The 19,940-nt window shown below is 52.4% G+C and overlaps 1 protein-coding gene across 22 annotated transcripts in view; it reads left to right on the top strand.

Annotated features, from left to right (window-relative positions):
* PTPRS (protein tyrosine phosphatase receptor type S) overlaps positions 1-19,940 on the top strand; it is a 149,129-nt gene that overhangs the window by 53,064 nt on the left and 76,125 nt on the right. For 18 of the 22 annotated variants that reach the window (XM_048287763.1, XM_048287752.1, XM_048287751.1 and 15 more), the window contains exons 1-2: positions 2,578-2,656; positions 2,788-2,955. In XM_048287763.1, coding sequence (XP_048143720.1) covers positions 2,593-2,656; positions 2,788-2,955 — 232 coding nt within the window. In that variant the 5' untranslated portion in view covers positions 2,578-2,592. Of the gene's footprint in view, positions 1-2,577; positions 2,657-2,787; positions 2,956-19,940 lie in introns of those variants that run through there. The other 4 variants (XM_048287757.1, XM_048287755.1, XM_048287754.1 and 1 more) reach the window with 1 other exon arrangement.

The raw sequence follows: 19,940 nt of genomic DNA, 5'->3' as shown, positions 1-19,940 counted from the left end.
CTTACAGGAGCTCTTTTACTGTAAGAACTAATCTTATTCCTGAAATGTGACTGTATCTAGCACAAATCTGACCCCACTGGGGGCCATGGCGTCACTTAATTGCATTCTTTAGCAAGGATTGAGGTCTGTTAGGTGGCTTGCTTGTGTTGCAGGAGATCCTGTGCCAGGGAATTTAGTGAGGGTTTGCAGGTCCGTGGAGCAGCACAGGAAAAGTGCTGTTATGTTGGCTTGGCTGGTGCCAGGGGCTTGGCTGGGTGCTCAGGGACAGGCAGGGGTGAGCAAAGCTGCTCCAGAGAGCACAGACAAGGTAAGCTGTGCCCTGAGGAGGGGAGAGGATGGGTGACAGAGCCCTTGGGATGTGAGCTTTCATCAGAACAATTCCCACTGGGTTTCAGCCTCGTTGTGTGGCAGCTGGGTTCCAGCAGGGCGTGTTCTGCACTGGAGGCAGGAGTCGTGCAGGGGATGGGTCTGTTCCCTATTGCCAGGGCCCTGCCAAGGAGCAGAGCAAACCCTGTCCTGGCCTGTCCTCCATATCCACGGGGGAACCAGGTGGGTGCACATCCTGCTGTCCTGAAAATCCCGTATCCGGGGGGGAGACAGCCAGGGATGTACCTGCTCTGAAGGATGAGTTGCTGGATTGGAGCTGACATGTCCTAATATCTCTGCCAGCACTTTCTGTCTCCGTCAAGGGCTCGGGAAGCACATTAGCACCGGAGCGGAAGTGTCACCCTCTGGCATCTCCTTCTCTAATCTTGGAGCTGTTGCTGCATCCCCGGTACCAGATCTTCTCCATCGGAGCCCATTATATGGCATGAAAAGCCGTGCTGGCTCTGGGAGAGCGGAGCTGCCAGGCTCCTCTCTCTGGAGGAGGCGGAACATTTCCCTGACGTTCAGTCCCCTGCGTTCAGCTCCATCCTGGGGGGACTTTGGGGACGTGCTGCAGGGAGCAGCCAGGCTCTTGCGTGCTCTCAGCTGCGGAAGATCATTGGTGCCACGTTTGGGGAGCACATGAGGCTCACGGAGATGTTTGGTGGCATTTTTGGCACTGGCGGGGGTGGATATACTGCTCTGATAAAGAAAAATAAGAGTTTCTGAAATGGTGGCTGAGCCAGCATGATTTGTTTGATTTTATTTTAATATAGACACCTAAAATAGTTGGGTGGATTCCTGCTCTCTCCAACCCCAGCCTTGCTGGTGGGAACGGGGAGCTACGTGACTGAAGGAGGAAGAAGGGAGAGCCAGGGAGCTGCAACGCAGCTCCATTTGTTGTGCTGGCATCGATGCCACATCCCCAGTTTAATTAACAGTTCCTATCACAGCTATTCACGATGTTCCCTGCTCGCCCCTGACAGCAACAAAAGAAACCCCAACGCGTTGTTGTGCGCCCTGGAACCCTGCGAACCCCGCGTTAGGGCTGGCTGGAGCCTCTCTGTGTTGCTCTAAGTGTGTCTAGAACAAACATTTGAAGAGATTCCCAGTGACAGGATTCGGATTTTTTTCTCTTTTTTGTACCAATATTTGTGCTCATTTTCCGTGAGCCGGCACTGAAGCACAGATGATCTGGGCTAGCACAGAGCACACAGCAGAGGCTTTGTAATCCTCAAAGTGCAAGTCCAAAGCTTCTCTCTGAAAAGTTGTTCTTTAGGGCTGAGTACATATGGGGACTTCTTGTTTATCCTGGCTTTTCTTTTAATTCTGCACAGTTCAGCCTTGGAGAGTTAATGGGACAGAAAAAGATTAAAATGCCCCTTCACACTGCCTGTCCCGACGGTCTCCCACCCCGATGTGTGTCAGAAAGCTTAAACAGCCTCGCTATCCCCTTAGTCCTTTCAAAGCCTTTGATCATTGTACACTATCTCCTACCTGGCTTTCCTCCAAAAGGTGATAAACCCCAGGTTTGATTTCTAATTGGAGTAACGATAGCGAGAAGGAATCTGTCAGATCTGAGAGCATCCTTCCACAGCTCTGGCCCATTATCACGGTGCTCAGTGTCTGGCTGATGGGAAACCTCTGAGCTGCCGACCCTATGAGGAGGTTGTGGCTGCAGCTTTCACTCTATTTTCAGCCCTTCTGGGGCAAATCTCACCTCTGTGACTGAGGGAAGCGTTTACCAGTATTGACACACAGGACTGGAGTGGTGGCTAAGAATACAGCTCCCTTAATGCCATTCCAGCTTTGCACAGGGATCAGGATAAAGCTGTAAGCAGGGAGCTCCGTTTGGAGCCAGGAGTTGTCTCCATGGAAATGTGCTGGCAGGGTGAGGGGCGCAGGCGGGTGCTGAGCGCGGTCTCCCCTGCCACAGCCCTGCTGTTGTGCTGGTTCTGTCCTGCTGCCACGTTCTGCCACGTCCAGGGCAGAACTGGTCAGGAGAAAATCTCTCCCACCTCCTGTAGAGGCTGCGTTTGCTTGATCCATCAGGATCAGCTGTGGCACCCCCTGCTTCAGGGATTCTCCCTTCCAGTTTTGTGCAGCTCAGTAACACAGTTCCTCTGTGGGATGCAAGTGGGGAAACTGAGGCACCGAGTGGGGTAGAGGCTCTTGGATGTGCAGAGTGCTGCTGCAATCCCAGCCTTGGAAAAGCTGGATCCCCCCATGGAGCTGGGCTCCTCCATGGAGCTGATCCCCCCGTGGAGCTGGTCCATGCCCACGGAGCCAGGTGGGTGCTCGGTGGCACCCTGGGGAAGGTGCCCCGGGGTCCCTGCAGGGGCCGTGCGCTGCAGTGGCCGCTCGGGCTCTGCTCGGCCGCTGCCCGCCCGCCCCTCAGAGCTGTCCCTTTGTGCTCCGCAGGTGCTGACAAGGCTGGGGAGACGCTGCAGTTCCCGCTGAGCCGGAGCCTTCCCGGCTGGGGCCGAAGGCCTTTGCAGAGGATGAGGATCCTTCCCAGCCCTGGGATGTCTTCGCTGGTCTCCCTCGTGAACCTCCTCTCCGTGCTGCTGATGGACTGCGTTGCTGAAAGTGAGTGACTCTGCTGTCCCCCTGCTCCTTTTTTCACCCTCCTCCTTTTCATCGTTGAAGAAGTGAAGCTCAGTACCTGATCGAGTGTTACATTTTCCAACATCCTTAACTTTCCAGCAGTGCCTCCTATTGTTCCCAGCCCCGCCTCGGAGGGACACAGGGTGGCTGGGTCCTCACAGCCTGCTTTGAGCTTCGGGTTGCCCCCAAGGCTGCCAAAGAGCTGGAGAGAAGGGAGGGAGCTGCCTGACAGCTCTTGCCAGAGCCCTCCTCCCCCTTGTCCTGGCCCCATCTCCACCCAGCTCACCCATATTGTCCTCTCCTGCTTCTGCCTTTCAGCATCTGTCAGACACTGGTGACCGTTGTCACGTTACTTTCTGGGGCTGGATTCCAAACAGCCTTTCAAGAAAGAGTATTATGTTTCTCCTTCCCCTGAGTGAACCAGTTCCCGTTCAACACAGTTTTTATCTTTGCTGCCTTTCAATTCCTGCTTTAAAAAATGAAAAGGGGAAGGGAAAAAAAAAAGTGAAAATCTTCAGCGACTTGAATGTAATGTTCCTTCGACATGAAGGCTGATCGCTTGGGATCAGTGGGGAATAGACTTTTCCAAGCTGATTGAATTATGACTTTTTTTTCCTCCCCAGCAAAGCTGCTTGAAGCTGGTGAGAGGGCTGCTCTGGTCAGCGTAGCCCTTGACAGCTTTTAACGTAATCGCTTCGTTATCGGGGTTTATTACGATGACGCGGTTGCCAGGGATTGAATGGACCCACGACCTTTTGTTGCTGGGAGATGTTTTTGGAGCGGTGCTTTCCGTCCTCTCTGCAGCAGGCAAGGGGGGATGTATTTGCCCTTGCCTCTCTCCTGAGTTTTGCTGGGTTCACGCTTAATCCCTCTTTGCAGAGAGAAACACTCATGTGCAGAAAGATAATGTTTTCGTCTATTCTTTTTCGTTTCAAAGCCTGGGAAGTGAGCTGGGCTCCGGGAGGTTCACTGTGGGGTGAGGTGTTGGCTGTGGGTCAGTCTGCACCTCAGATGGCACCACTGGTCCATAAAGGCATTCCCACAGCTTCAGCCTGAGCTGTCTTGAGTGGCAGCAGCCGTGCAGAGTCTGGCAGCAGGGAACTGCCACGAGCCTTTTGCCCGAGGATTTATCCAGGGTCCTACTGTGGCGTTGGAGCCAATGCTCTTGCAGGGTCTTTATGAGCACCCAGAGTCAATGGGTGCTGCTTTGTGGCTTTGTTGGCTAGTGAAGATGGGCACAGGGAATCTCCATTCCTGGATCTTTGTGCAGTGGAGTCAGGAGTGGGGATACAGTGGAAATCTGCAGTCAGGGCTCCAGGGTCTTGTTCTTGTCCCTGGTTTGCTGTAACACACCTGGCAAAATCACTCAGTTTACAAAGCAAACTGCAGCTCTGCAGGCAGGGATGGAGAGTTCAGGTGTTCTGCAGCTCTACAGCCTCTCTGTATAAGCAGAGCCCTGATTCATCCCCGGTGATACCTGAGTGCCTGTGAAAGCTGGGCTCCATTTGAATTCTGAGTGTACAGCAAGGCCTGTGTGCTCAGGGCTGGGAGTGGGCACTGCAGAGTCAAGGCTTCTCCAAATCATGGCTGTGTGACCTCGGTTCTCTTGTGGTTTTCATTTTCCTGGGAAGGAGCACATGTCTTGTCTGTGCATCATCTTTGGGGTGAGGTTTGCTCAGAGGTTGCAGCAGAGCTGGGAGATCCCACATGGGGGAAGTGTGCCCTCAGGGAGGGTTGGTGCCAGTCAGATACAGAATGCACCAGTGCTGTGGCCTGAGCCCGGCTGGAATCTGTCACTGCTCTGCAGACATCTTGCTGCTTGCAGCTGAGTTTCTCTCTCCTGTAGTTCTGCAGTGTCCTTGGACCCTGAACTATGAGGGTTTGTGGTTTTTTCCCTCTGGCTGCTCACAGATGTCCGTGCTGGAACTTTGCAGGTTGCTGAGGTGGGGCTGCTCTTACCTGCTTGCTGTGCAGATGTTGGGCCAGGTGTTGTCTCTCCTCCTGACCTGTGGAGCATGCCAGCACCTCCCTGCTCTGTGCCCTTGGAGATGCTCCCTGGTACCAGCTGTCTGAGTTGCTCTGGAGCTGTTGCTCCCTGCCTGGTGAGGATGAGTGGGCAGTAAGTTGGCAGCTCCTGGCTTTGGAGGACTCCTGAGTCCTGGAGAGACCCCATTTCGGCCAGTAGCACCCGAGCTGGTCCGTGCTGCTCCCCACTGAGCCTTGCAAACAGCAAGCAGCTTTGTCTGTCACAGCTGCAGAGCCTGTGTGAGGAGCTGCCACTCTGTTCTGACAACGTCCTCTCCCATCAGATGGCCCTGGGCTCTGTCACATTCGCGTAATCCCTTGGCCAGCGTCCATTTGGCCGGCTCTTGCCACGGCGGTGACCCCATTTCCTGCCCTAATTCACAGCAGCCCCCCGGGCACACGGTAGTGGTGCCCCTCCTGCCATGGGAAGCCCATGTTGGAGAGGGAAACCCTGGGATCCTGGCTTTTGGAGGGCATCACCCTCCCAGCTTCGCAGGGGAGCAGGTCCCAGTGCAGCAGAGCCTGGGCTGAGCTGGGACTTGCCTCCTCTCCCAGAGCAGCTCTGGAGGAGCTGTGGCCTCTGCAATCAAAGGACCATTAAAATACTTCCCTTGTTTCTGAGGCTAATTGATCTCAGTCAGTGATTTAAATCCTTCTGTGGCAGGAGCATTCTATTTAAAGGAAACTGCCATTTAAATTAAAAACCCAAAGCACCACACTACTTTCTGCCTGCTGTTCCTCCTTGGGAAGGTGGAGAGGACAATAATTGAAAGGTGTTACACAGACACGTTCTGTCTCTTTTTCTTTGGTTGCATATGGACACTTTCTTTGTTTCTTCTATATGGTCAAAGGCAGCCATGGAACTGGAAATTACTGATTCCGTGATTATTAAATGGAGAGTACTACATTTTTGTTAAGGATTCTGCTGTTTGTGTGAGTACCATGACTTGGCATCACTGCAGGGAGTGAGGGGAGGCCTCTCCAGGAGCTGCACAGCCAAATGTGGCCCTTGGAGCTGAGAGGAAACCAGGCAGCAGAGACAGATGAGGCCTGGAGACAAGTCCGGGGAGAGGAATAGTTCCCAAATTGCTGATGGACCTGGGCACAGCACCAAGCCTCGCTGTTTCCTCTTCATGCACCCAGCCCGAGCCATAAAACCTCTGTGGCGAGCACCCTAAAACATCTCACTTTGCGCGTGCACAGAGCCTCTGTCGCTGGGCAGGAGCTGTTCCTGCCCGTGCTGTGCAGGGCACAGCTGCTTTCGGCCCCAGGCCAGTGGCCAGGTCCCCCTGCCCTCCTCTGCCACCCAACGGGTGCTCCGAGTGCTCCTCAGTTGCAGATAAAAGCCATTTACTGTATGGAAATGTGGCCATTTTTCTGACTGGAATCAGCATGCTTGCTGTTTTCAAGTGGATTTTTCTCATTGATTAAACCTTTGTGTTTTACAGTAGCATTTACTAATTGGCACTTTGCATACACAGAAGGCTGGTGCGTGGCTCTCTCCACCCCAGCAAAGATTTAAGAGCAGGGAACATTACTTATTACTTACGTTTCCTTCCTTTCATAAATCATGGTATAGAACCCTTACTAGCACACTCTGAAGTATTACCATAAATAATTAAATCTAAATTGCAATTGACAAAATAAAAGAATAAAGCCCCTTTTATGATGCATTACCCTGGCTTTCTTCCCTTTTAATTGCCCTTGCTCCTTCATTAATTTGCAGAACGCAGTAATTCATGGGAGGTGCATGTGAGGGGGGGCTCTCGTGCTCCGTGAGCATCCCTGGTGCCAGCAGAGACAGCAGCCAGGTTTGCACCATGGGGGACTCACGGAGATGATGGAAAACATGTGATGGGATGGGAGTGGAGCTCCTCTAGGTCCACATTCAGGCTGTGTTTCGGGGAGCTGGTGCCTTGGGAAAACATGTGTGGCATGGAAGGTGTTTGCTCTGTGCTGCCAGAGGCAGGAGCTGGTGGTTGGCGGCACAGCTTGGATCACGGAGATCCAGATCCCAGCCACTTACAGGTGTATCTGCCACCTCTCCTGAACGGTCCCTCCCATCCTCTCATCCCTACAGGACAGCCCAGCTGCACAGCTCGCAGCTTTTAGCTCTGGAGGTCCAGGCTTTGATCTGCTGTTACCTTAGACAGCGGTTGTCAGATAAGATGGGAGTAAAAATCAAGGAGGCTGCATCGTAGGACTTGATAGGCACGTTAAGTCGACATCAGTGGGAAGGAAATCTCTCCACGGTGGGGGACAGCTGCTCCAGTTTTAAGTGTTTGAGATGGATCCGGGACAAGGCAGCAGCACTGCCCCAAGAGAGGGAAGATGTTGAAGTGTGGTGAGGCTGAGTTGTCCCAGAGTTTGGGTCATAGACCCTAATTGTTGGTGGACCCCCAAAGTGACAGGGAACCTGCAGGGCTGAGGAGCTGGGGAGGTGCTGCAGAAAGGCTTTTCCCCCTTGGTGGGTGGGCTGGAGGGGGAGCAGAATTCATGAATTGAAGGTGGGAGCACAGAGGAGGTTCTGTGGTCAGTTGGAGGGTGGTGTTTTCACTTGGAGTTGCACATTGTCCCTGCCATTGGGGGAGTCTGAAAGAGGAGGAGGCAGCAGCTGAATCCTGAAAAGGCAGAGATCCCTGCTCCCCTGTCCACATCCACCCTCTGCTCCTGTTCCTCATGCACCAGTTGCCCTTGCAGCCAGGAGCTGCCTCCATGTCCTTGCTCCTGCTCTGCCTTTCCCTTCGCTGCCTTCTCCGTCTGCCAGCTGCGATCCAGCCTGCGCTTGCTGAGCCTTCTGGACTGGTTGTTGTCTCACTCAAGGACACTGAATTAAGCTTCTATGTCACCTTGGTTTAGGTGGGGCTGCCAAATAGTGGTCTTAGAGGGGCTGCCAAATAGTGAACCTAGGGGTTGCCAGAAACAGATCTGTGAGAGTCAACGGGGCTGCCAAACAGGGATCCTAACTGGATCGAGTGATGTATCTCTTGTCTTTTTCTTTTTCTTTTTTTTTTTTTTAAAGATAACTCAAATTGGAAAGTTTGCGTCTTCTGTAGGATCTGGAGAGGAAATAAATCATCTGTTGAAAGAGCTTCCTCAGGGGCAGAGGGGGCTGTCACTTCCCAGGTCTCAGCTGTGCACCACACTGCGAATGCTCATTAGATTAATCTCTGCTGAGGAGCACCTGGGGACAGCAGCAGCCACAGTGTTTGGGACCAAGCCATGGGTGTCTCCTGGTGAAGGATCTTTTCCCAACCAGAGGTTCTTTCTGCTCAGCTTCATTAGATGGTTAAGTTAGGGGAAAAGAGCATCTGTTTGTTGTGTAAACAAGTGGCTTGTGTGAAAATGTCACCTACAGAGGATTGGGATGGAGGAAATGTCTATCTTCACCATACCTGGATGCCAAAACTGGGACTGTTCCTCTGTGTCAGGCTTTGCCAGGAAGCCAAGACTTCTTTCTTTATGACTTTTCTCCTTGGCTGTCCTTTTCACACCAGCAGTTCTTGCACTTGCTGCCAGGAAGGATGGGATCTTTCTGGTGTCTCTCCCAGGCCCTGGGTCGCATTGGCTTTTCTTCTGTCTGGCAGGGTCTCTGTGCTTGTGTCTTTCCAAGACCAATTCAATACAAATCTCCTGGGTCACTAAAGGGAATCTGTGAGGGTATTCCCACCCTTTTTGTGGTCTGGCAAGCCCAATATTATTCTTAGAAGGCAAGCAGAGTGTTTTTCAAGGACACCCGACCAGAGGAATGTCGTTCCTCCATGCGTGGGATGGAATCTGGGCTCGAGTTGCCCTGTGAGACACAATCTCCCAAGAACAGTTTTATTTACTCTGTGCCACTCTTCCCCTCCAGTCAAGGATGTTCTCTTGCAACATAATTGGTCCCAGTTCCCACCTTAGAAAGCTGTGATGTTCTGTGCACTGCGGCTGCCTTTAATTTTTGGGGGTTGTTAAGTTCATGAAAATAGTCACGTTTTACACCATCTGCTGTGTGCAAGGAGGTAACCAGGGTATGGGCTGCGGGCCAGGGAGTCGGGCGCATCTTCACTCTGTGACTGCACCTTCCCAACCCTCCTTTTGCTTGGTGAGGTTTGCTTTTTTGAGCAAGGGCTTCTCTGGCCGTGCTGTTGTCCAGTGTAATCGGCCCCAGTGTTGGTTTGGTTGCACCACTCCGAGTTCTCCTCCTGCAAGCCCTGAACAGCCGTGTGGGGTTTGGCAGGGGAGCTGCCTGCCCCGTCCAAGGGACAGCCGAGAGCTGCGGGATGCGGCAGCGATCGCGGCTCACCCAGACCTGCCGAGCGCCAGGAGAGAGCAGTACAAATATATTTTGGATGTCTGCTGCTTTGACTTTGAAAGGGGATACTGGGATGAATGATTTAAAGCGTTGACAGGAGGGACTCTGGGCTGACCTGTTTTCACAGAGCCGCTGCGTGGAGAACCCTGAGCGTGTCCCATCCTGGTGGTTGCAGACGTGAAACGTTCCATGCAAGCGTGGTGGAAACCAGCGCTGCTCGTTTCATCTGCAATGCACGGAGTCATTTCTGTTTCCTTTTGAGGCCGAGAGGAAAAGCAAAGCTTTAAAGAAGAAAAAAAATAAATAGAAGGAGCTGCAACTGGTTTAGCATTCTACAAAGTTTCTCCGAGTCCTCCAAATCTTTAATTGACTCAGGAGCATAAAATTGAGAAGGGGAGAGAGTGAGAGAGCATGCGAGTGGCGCGAGTGATTTGAATAATTTATTGTCCTTTGAAGTTGCAAGAGAAATTTCAGCTGCCTTGGGGAGTAATTTCTCCCCATTCTGAAAGGGTTTCTCCTTATTTTAAACTCATTCAGAGGATGATAGTTTTGCATTTTCTGCATAATTAATGAGCATAGCTCCCCCCACTCTCACAACCTCTAAAGAGTGGTGGGGTGATGAAACTTGGTGGTTTTTTTAATTAATAAAGTCAAATTAATTTGACTGTGTCCTCATCCTCCTTCACCTCCGTTGGAATCCATGGATTTATTCATAAATTAGTCTGAGCATGCTGCTAGGAGTGCCGACACTTAGAATTCTTTAGCCTGGACTTTGATTTGTTTGGGTTAATTTCTGAAAAGATGGTGTAGGGTTTTTTTCAGTTCAGTTCTTAAAGATCACCTTGAGACTGGCTCCAGTGATCTCCCAGGGAGCCAAGAAGATCCTCCAGTTCTCCTTTCCCTTTGTCTGTGTGGGGAGGATCTGCTTGATTTTGAGGGGGTTTATGTGGTTTTTTCTGTATGAGTGCTATGATACACCCCTTTTCTTCCAAGATCTGCTAATTGTGATTAATTCCAGTAGCTGTCACTTGAGGCAATGAAAGGGAGCGGGATCTTCTTCCTGGTGCCTGGAAGAGCTGAAGGACAGCCTCCTGGTAAGAAGCCATCCCTTGACAGGTGTCAAAGATGAACAGGAACGTGTCCTACTCCAAAAAAGCTCACCTTCCTCAATTACTGTCTTTGATAGAAGAATTTAAGGCGTCACTGATGCTTTTCCATGTTTCCATTTCTCATTCACATCTTGCACTGTTTTTCTGGCTCACTGAGTCTCTAGTTGTCCCAAAGCTGAATTCATCACATTCCCACTGCTGTCAGTTCTCAGCACTGTTGTTGAATTTTTTTTTTTTTTATAATTCTTTTGTGTTGATGTTTCCACTACAAATCTGAATGATGAGTAGTGTGGCTCAAAGACAGAAATTGTAATGACTCGTGTGGTAGGAGTCAAAGTTCATCACTGTTAGAGGTTGTGCTCATCCATTAGTCATGGCTTTATTGGGTCTTGGTTTCTCATTTTCAGGATCTCCCGTCTCGGGCTCCCTCAACATCCCAGTTTCAATAAGCAGTGCAGGCTCATAATACACTGTTTAGACCCAGGTGTTTCAAGCTTGTATATCCAGAGTCTCCTTTTGTTCCATGGAAAATGTGGGCTGAAGTCTCCTACCAGAGGCTGGATAGGAATGATGTAATGATCTTGTAAAAACACCCCAAATTCTGTGCTCTAGGAGCTGCACCTTACCCTGTTCCTGTAGACCAGGAGCCTCCTTCTCTTGCCTGAAGGAGAGAAACAGTAAGTGGAAGTAATGCAGCTTTTATTTACAGAGTGAGAGAGCAGAGGTTTATCAGACATGTTTTATTTGCCTGGTGTGCCTTTCATCCCCAGAAGATGCCTGCGTGCACGTGTGAGCTGGCAGGTCTGCCCTGGGGTCCCCCATCTCGTGGTGCTGTGCTTGCAGCACTGCAGCCCCTCCCGAGCTGGTGATGCAGGGCAGGGCTTCCCTGTGTGTTTGCAGCGTGCCAAGCCCTGTGTGCTGTCACTGGCCCAGGGAGTGCAGCTGATCTCCTTGGTCACATCCCTGGGCTCTGCGCTTCCTCGGGAGGACCACAAACTGCAGGGGCTTGTAGCAGTTTGTTCTCCCCCTTGCTGCTGACTCTGCTGTCACTTTGCGGTGGCGCAGGACCACGGCTGGGCTGGATTAAGATGGCATTGCCCCCTGGGAGCTGGATCTGGGCTCGTTAAGCTTTTGCTTCTTGCAGGCTTCTCTCGTAGGAAATGGTTTTCCATGTTCTGGTATCCCCTGTGGACTCTGGTTCTTTAGTGACTCAAACAGAGCAGTGGAAGTTGAGCAAAGAGCCAAATCCTTTTTAGCTGGGTCTTTTCTAGGTGGGTGGTGAATCAGGCTGCTCCAGGATGCCAATATCCGATGACATGGCTGGAGTAGAAGCTGTCTTAGCGATATGGCAAGGGCAGGAAGACCTCCCTGCCTCAAACTTCTGCTTGCAAACAACCTGGGATTGCTGTCATTGATGGACAAGGGACGCTCATTAAGTTGCCAGGACAGCTCCTTGGGTCTCTGGCTCTGCTCTGGGTTGTTATGCCTTGTTATGGGACTTGTGGACAGATGTGGAATGAGACGCTGTTACAGCTGATGGGAAGCACTCCTGTACCCCCAGGGTCCTGGCTGGCCACGTTGTTGTGCTCCCGTGCTCGCTGCAGCTTCCTGGCTGATCCCCGGGCTGCCATCCTCCATTACAGCAGCGCTCGTCTCCTGCAGCTCCTGCTGCTGACAAACAGCAGCGTTTTCCTTGGAGTGCCAGAAGGTGAAGGAGAATCCTGGCCAGAGGTCCACCTGCATTCCCACCAAGTTGCTCCTTGGCCCTTGGGTTGGTCAGTGCCAGGAGGGGGTGGAAGCAGAGAGCAGCAGTTGGGGCACCTGCCGTGCTCACCATCGGGATGGGTGAAGGAAGGGAGGTGGGGAAGCTGAGGCGTGGGAGGAGGATCTTTGTGGAATGGCCACACATCTCCCAGTCCTGTCCCATCGAGCATTTGCACCCCGTGTATCACCACACGTGCCCTGTGCCCTTGCATAAATCACAGCTGGAGGAATGTTTTCCTGGGCTGTATCAAGGTGCCAGTCACTGGAGCTGGGACTCATCCTCTTTGCCATGGAGGGAGGTGGATCCTTTCCATGCCTAGGGATGTGCAAGGTAGCCTGGAGGAGTCCTGTCGAAACGGGATGACTTCATCCCAGCTGCTGCTCCCATGTGATAAGGAACGGCCCCATCCCTGACAACCAGCAGTTTAAATAGACCAGAAGGAAGGATTATGCTTCCCCTCCAGCAGGCAGGATAACGTGGTTTTCCTCACCTTGGATGTCAGAACTAGGAACAGATTTTTGGTAGCCTCAGTCTCCTCCTGCCTCAGTGCTGCAGGCTCATACCTCCCCTCTGCAGGGTCTGGATCCCAGTGCACTGCAAATAGGAGCTTGAAGGCTGTATGGATGTGCCAGATCCCCAAATTGCCATCCTCGTGGTGAGAACAGCTTGGCATGTGCTGGCTAGGAAGGGTCTGCTGCCTCATCCCGGCCAAGGGGAGAGGGGGAGCTGGCACAGGTGTTGGGGTTGTTGGACATCCAGTGTAGTAAAGGTGATTTAATGAGTTCTTCATCTTCCTCACCCATTTTCTGCATGTGTTAACTCCCATGCTGGTGCCACCCTTCAGTGCTGTCCTTCCTCCACCGGGGCCTTGCAGGAAAGGAGAGGGGGTAGTCCTCCAAGTGCCATTCCCCACGTCCACAGGGGAACAGACTGCATCCTGTGGTAGCCCAGCTTTTCTGAGTCAGGTCAGGGCTTTGGTGGCTCAGCAGCAGGGGAATAGCCAGGTGGAAGTATTTCACTTCTAAAAAAAACATCCTCGATATTTTTTTACCCTCCTTTGCCCAACCTTGCCAGTCCCGTCTCCCTGAAGGGAGCCAAGAGCTGCTGACAGTAAGAGGAAGTCTCCGTCTGAAGCCTATAATTATCCTGTCTGCCTTCCCAGAAAAGGCCAGTTGGGGAGCGAGCGTGCTCCTGTTCCCTGGACCAGCCCTGCCTTCTCCTGCCTCCCCAATTACTGCTTAATGGACTTTTTATGATGATAAGATGACTGGGTTGGGGAGAAGTTATTGATGGGGAAATGGAGTATAATTCACTCCCTGTTTGCTTGTTCTGTCAGAAAATCCTCATTTTAATTTTATTTGTGAGGCACTGAGAAACAGCCCTCAGAAAGAAAGAGTGCAAAATCTGTCAGTAAAACCCTGGATTTCACGGGGTCCAGAGTCTCTGCAGGACCTCTCCAAGGGGTGTCCTCACTCCTGTGGAGTGTCTGCATAGAGACTCCTCGCCAGTCCTTCTCCCAGTTTGCAGCTTTCTCACTTGTCCTGAAGAAAAATATAAATTCTGAAGCTATCTTCCTTGCTCTACCCCTCTCTCCAGCTCCCCCACTCCCTAATGCCACTGCTTTGGAATACGGACCCATTCCAAACAGTGCATCCTTGCTCCCCACTCTCCATCTGTCTCAAATTTGGCTGCTCTCTCCTGTTTTCATCTGCTCTGTGGTTTGTCTCCTCCATCTAATCTTCACTTCCTTGCTCTGGCTCTGAACACCTCCCTCGTCTCCAGCTTGCTCCAGTTCTCTTGCACAGAATCATGGAATATCCTGACTTGGAAGGGGCCCACAAGGATCATCAAAGTCCAACTCCTGGCCCAGCACACGTCAGCCCCAAGAATCCCTGTGCCATTTTCCCTGCTGATCTCTTCTCATTCCCACTGATTCTCCTATCCTTTCTACCTTCTGCTTCCCATTTCATCTCCCTGTTCCATGGGGTGACACAGCTGCTCCTCTGGCTGTCCCTGTCCCTCACTGCTCCACTCTCCCATCCCATCCCATCCCATCCCATCCCATCCCATCCCATCCCATCCCATCCCATCCCATCCCATCCTATCCCATCCCATCCCCATCCTCCCACACAGGGCATGGATCTCCACGTGCAGGCAGACCACAGCAGCACCTCTGTGTAAAACTGCTCCCTAAAGCAGCAGAAAAACTCTGGGAGCGTGGCTGGACCCCAACCCCACGTTCCTGGAGAGGAGCTGAAAGCACAACTGCCCAGGGCTGTGGCTGGTGAGTACCTTGGGCTCATTTTTTGACTGGGAGCCCATCAGCAGCTGTGGAAAAGGGAGATGGAGTTTCACTAGACCAGCAGAAAGCTCCAGCCCAGAAACCAAAGGGAAGAGGGAGGAGGAAGAGAAGAAGGTGTTTAATCCTGTGCATGGCAGTGGGAAAGCCGTCGGATTCCTTCCAGGTTGCTCTGGAAATTAGCAGGAGGTGAGAAGTAACGGAGAGACGTCTCATTCCAGCTGACATGACTCGGTTATTGGGAAATTCCAAAAGCTTTTGTCTAGCTTTCCATTTTCATCTTCTTCCCCCAAGAAGCACATGTTGGGGAAGGTCTCTGGGTTCTCTCTTGTGATGTTTTTTTGGTTATTTTGTTTGCGTCTCAGCCTTCCGAGGCTGCAGCTGTGTTCGGTGCCACCCGGGGTGCTGAGTGTCGAGCAGGTCTGTTCCCAGACCATCCCCTGCTCCAAACTGCGTGTGGTGTCTAGACCAAGACAGACAGGCAGGTGTGAGAGATGAGGGCTGTCACCTCCCTGCTACGTGTGGCAGCCGGAGGTGCGGGAAGGGCGAACGCCCAAGGTCAGCCGAGTTTGCACCAGAGCCAGAGATCTGAATCCCAATTATGGGAATGATCTGGAGCCTGGAAGAGCACACTGGGGTGTGCATCTAAAAGCAAAATAACATTGCCCATGAGTGACTTCATGGTCTCATCTTTTACCTTTGTTCTCAAAGGTGGAGGTGCACGTGTGTGTGTGTCTGCACAGAAAGGTGAATTTCTTTCTGCTGAATGTTTTTGAGCGAGGATAAAGGTTGTCACTGCCTCTCCTGTAGCATGGGCACGCTCCCAGTGGGCAGCTCTGTGGGGGAATGTCGGGCTCGGCACCACGGGGCCGTTTGTTGAAGGTCGGACGGGAATGACGAGCACAAGGACGGCTGTGCTTGTGTGTAGGGAAACTCATAAAGCGGCCAAGTGGCAGGAAAATGGCCTTCCTGCTGTGCCCTAGCTGCAGCTTCAGCTTCTGTGGCACTCTGGGGGACAGTGGAGAGCCTGCTTCTTCTGGAGGGGGGATAATGAGGGTTAGTCACCGGTGAGGGAGGAGCTGGAGCTTTGTGTGGGTTGGCGGGACGGGCGCGTGGGCTTCCACAGAGCTGCCAGCAGGCATCGGGAGCTCTGAAAATGGGAAAAAACCTTCCAAAATACATGTTTTGTGGCTGCCTTTCTTTTGTGTCCGTGGATTGCTGCTGCTGTGGGAGAGGGGCCCTTTCAGGCAGGCTCCTGCTGCTCTGCGCTGGGGCCAGATGGAAGAACAAGTGGGTTTCTCTTTATTTGCTGCCCATTGTTGAGGTTCTTTCCTGGGGGTGGCAGGAGCAGGGGGCAGAAGGTGAGGGGGGTGTGAAGCACAGAGGTGAGTTTTGTCGTCTGCAGTCAGCAGCAGGTCCCTGCTGTGGGGCTGGAGGTGAGGAGAGACAGCTGGAATGGGGGTCAGGAGGATGCAGAGGCACCTCTGCAGCCCCCTCAGGGAGAGCCTGAGGACAGAGGGATAGCATCACACACACCGGGGCAAATACACAGTGATGTGGTCAGGGACCATCCTCCAGCCTTTTCCTTGACGCCTGTGGGGCCCGGCTGTGGACAGTGAGTGGAAGGGGACATGTCCCCATCCGTGTGGGAGCAGCTTTCCGCCTTGGACCGCCCCAAAGCTGGCAGGTGGAGCCCCGGAGGGAGCAGCAGTTTTGGGGTGCTGAGGAGAAAGCTGCTCCTGCCCCGTGCTGTGTCAGGGAGGCCCAATTCCTCCCCAGCCTCCCGTTCCCTCCATGACCCACCCACGGTGCCACAGGAGAGCGGCCGGCTCCGTCCGGGCTTGGGAGAGCAGACAGGGAAGCGGTGCACGTCCGTAACTGGCTTTTTCTTCTTCTCCCCCTGCTCCCGTCAGCTGTCAGCTCAGATATGTGAAGCTCATTTGTTCTCCTGCGTCTCTCCCACCCCTCAAACCACCTCTGGGTTCTCCATCCCTCTCTCTGTCTTTGGCTTTTGATGTTACAGACAGGCATATGGTGGCCAGCCTGTCTCCCTCACTGCTCGTCCATCAGTGCCTATTCACCATGGCAGCCCTTCCCGAGGGACATTTGGGTTTAAAGGCTGAGATGTCCCCTCCTTTTCCCCACTCCTACATCTCTCCAGCTTTCCTGCTGCAAAGCCTCTCAGCCTGTTGTGTCATCTGTGTATCGTTAGCAGGGAGATGTTGGGTGGTTTTTACATGGCTGTGTTCGAAGAACTTTTCCTGCTTTGGTGTCACATGGAAGAGGGAAGGAGGAGAGGGGAGAGGAGGCAGCAGCATCTTCATCTTTGGTGAGGAACTGCCTGGGTGTGCAGCCCTCACCCGTGGGCTGGGGGATGAGTAGGAGACCCCCAGCACCCTTCTCACCTGGCAGCCTCGCCCCAAAGTCTGCGTTAGAATCCCAAAATCCCAGCAGCGTCGTGTCCCTTCAGAGCATGGTTCCCAGGCCTGTGACTTGGGAAGAGAATCCCTGGGGAGCTGATCCGTGTGTGGGGACGGGAGGGCGAGCGCGGGGCCCCAGGGCAGGAGCGGTCAGGGCTGGCCGGGCACGGCTGGGGGCCGGACAGGAGTGTGCCGGTGGAGCTGCGGGGTGCAGGGGGAGTCTGCCTCTCTTCTCTGCAGTCCGTGGCAGCTCTCCAGCCTGGCGCTTGTTGCTTTTGGGAAGTGCGTGGGCGGTGGGCAGGAGTGAAAGCTTCGGTTTGACTTGATGGCTTTCCATTAAGCTGTAGAGCAGGATCACAGGTACACAGCAGCCCTCCGGTCTTTTCAACCTTCCCTCTGGAGACCCAGACCCCGCAGGAAGCCTCTTGTAGTAGGAAAATTCTTTTAAGCTCCAGATTTTTCCATTCCTATTTTGATACTGCACAAAAAATAGGTTTTTCTGCTTTGCAAGCGGAGGAAGGGGGAAAAATTATCTCCGTGACCACTGGACTGATGGAACTCAGACTCAGCCTTTCCAAACCTGACTTGTTCTCAGCTGTCCATGAGGGAAGGTTGGTGAACTGATATAAAATCCCCTGAACTGTCAGTATGTTGTCTGGAAAATGTGTTTCTCTGATTTTTATTTATTTATTGATTTAAAGCCATGGTCCTGCAATCTTAGCAAACAAGGGGAAACACCTCGGGCCCTCTGAGTGGGCTGATAGTGCTTCACAAGGCACCTTGTCCCTGCCTTTGGAGGCTTCCAGAGCCGTTTGCAGAGCTGGAGGCTGAGCTCTAAGTGTGTGTTTCCCTTCAAGCTGGACCTGGCACGGCAGAGCTGTGGCGGTCCCACGCAGCACGGAGGGGTTGGCTCCAGCTTTGGATCACCAGCACCTTGGATCATCAGCACCTTGGATCACCAGCACCACGCCTGTGGTGGCACTGGCTCTCCCCTCCCCAGAGGGGAGAGGGTTGCTCAGTGCTCGGCGTGGGCTGGTGACAAGTGCTGCAGTGACTGGGGGTGCAGAGGTGGAGAGCACGAGGGGGGAGGAATCAAATCTGCAGCTCAGAGGCTTGGGCAATTTTCAAATCAACAATTTAGCTCTGATTTTCACCCATTTTCCAAATGAGTAGTAAAACCTAATAGGTTGGGTGGTAGGGATTTTTGTTTGGCTCCCTTTTGTGTGAGTCCCTCGTAGGCAGCTGGGAGCTGCAGGGAGCTCAGGAAAAGCCCCGTGCACAGACAGCTCAGCTTCCCCATTGCCCCACACTGAGGCAGCACCGGACCCCAAAAGGGGATGCTGACGATGACTCCACATTCACTGTTTTTTGGAGCACCATCCCTTTCTTCAGGACAGAAATAGAACCTTGTTTTTCTCCTCGGCTGAGCTCTCATCATGCAGCCTGCACCCATTTAAATGTATACGTGACATTAAGGTTTATTAGGGGCTTTTATTTTAGGAAATGAACTTGCATCAATAAAGTGTTCTTAAAAGCCCTGGATGTTTTTAGCTGTACCTTCAGAATTGACTTCTGCAAACTCTTCAGATATCGAGCGGAGGTGAAGGGAGGAAGGAAGTCAGGGCAGAGTGAGCATTTATATTTTAGCCTGGAGCAAAGTTTGGGTTTTACCTTTCTCAGATGGAAGACAGATCCCCCGGTGCCAGTTCCTGCAGTGGGACTTGCTTGATAACCTTTAGCTGTAACATTGCAAAGAAGACTCTGACCTCTAAATATAGATTTGGATATTTATAAATGCGGTGCTTTGTACACACAGCATTCGGTGGGACGTAAACAGCTCCAGCAAATTGTATTTACCTCCAGCATGGAAACAAATGCTTGATTGCATCACATGAGCTTGCTCAGTGCCTTTTATTTATATACTGCTGGCCACACCAGGCAGGGAAGAGGAGAAGGCTTCCTTTTGTCTTTCGACCCCTAAAAGACCCTGGAGACTTCTCCCCAGCTACCATTTGCCCTCCTGTCGAGCCCTGTAGGAGTCTGTTTGCATCTTATTTTATAGACTCTTGAGTATGAACAGATAAATACACACATTTCAGAGTCACGTGCTCTGCTTTTCTCAAGAAAACAGACGGCAACTTTATGATCTGAGTGATTTTATTTGAACACAGCTGTGGCCTCGTGATTTAAATATTTCAATAAATTTTAAACTAACTAGATGAGAGGAAACTGTGCAAGGAAAACAGGTTAGAGCACGGAAGGAGGATTCCCAGCGGGCGGGGGCAAACCGGGCTCTGCACAAACACTCCTGGCCTCGGCTCCTCCCATGAGCAGCCCCTTGACACCTTCCCTGGTCAGAAAGCCCATCCCAGCCTCCTGCCATCCTTGCAGAGGTGCTCTGAAGGCAGTGGGATGTTGATGGAAATCGGTGGAGAGGCTGAGGGAGAGGTACTCTGAGCTCAGGTGTGGCTCCTTGAGCCTGGGCTGGCTCAAACACAGCCCCAGGCCCCGTGTGTGTGTTCAGGCATCACTGCACCTTGGAGCTGCTGGGTGTGAGCAGAGTTTGAAGGAGGTTGTGGCTTCTTCCTGGAGCAGTATGAATTCCATGCTTTTCTTGGGAGTCTCGTGCTGAGCAGAGGGGAAGGGGAGCTGCAGAAGCAGCCTGGGCTCTGCTCTTGGGTTTGACAGCTGGGTTGTTCTGAACTGATCACAGCTCTGGCTTGTGGGCTGTGTCCCATCAGATTGCCTGTTCCGAGGGATCCGTGCAAATGTACCCGTGAGGGCCATGGGAAGGACTTGCAGGTGGCAGCAGAGGTGCCACAAGCCAAGGGGATTTCACATCTTGAAGCCACTGGCATCAGCCTCTTTCACACCACTGTCCTCAAGATCTCTGTGTGCCAAGTCCTGCTCCATCTATTTCATGGTCCTTCCCCCACCTTCTCCCCTTCCTTGGCCATATTTCTATAAATCTCCCCCGTTCCTTGGTCATCTCCAAGGAGCTGGGAAGTGCAATTCACTGTTTCTAAGTGCTGTTTTCAGCTCTACCAGCTTTTGG

Source organism: Corvus hawaiiensis, chromosome 28 (assembly GCF_020740725.1).
Source record: "Corvus hawaiiensis isolate bCorHaw1 chromosome 28, bCorHaw1.pri.cur, whole genome shotgun sequence".
NCBI classification, from domain to species: Eukaryota; Metazoa; Chordata; class Aves; order Passeriformes; family Corvidae; genus Corvus; species Corvus hawaiiensis.
This window is presented reverse-complemented; position numbering and strand designations above follow the sequence as displayed.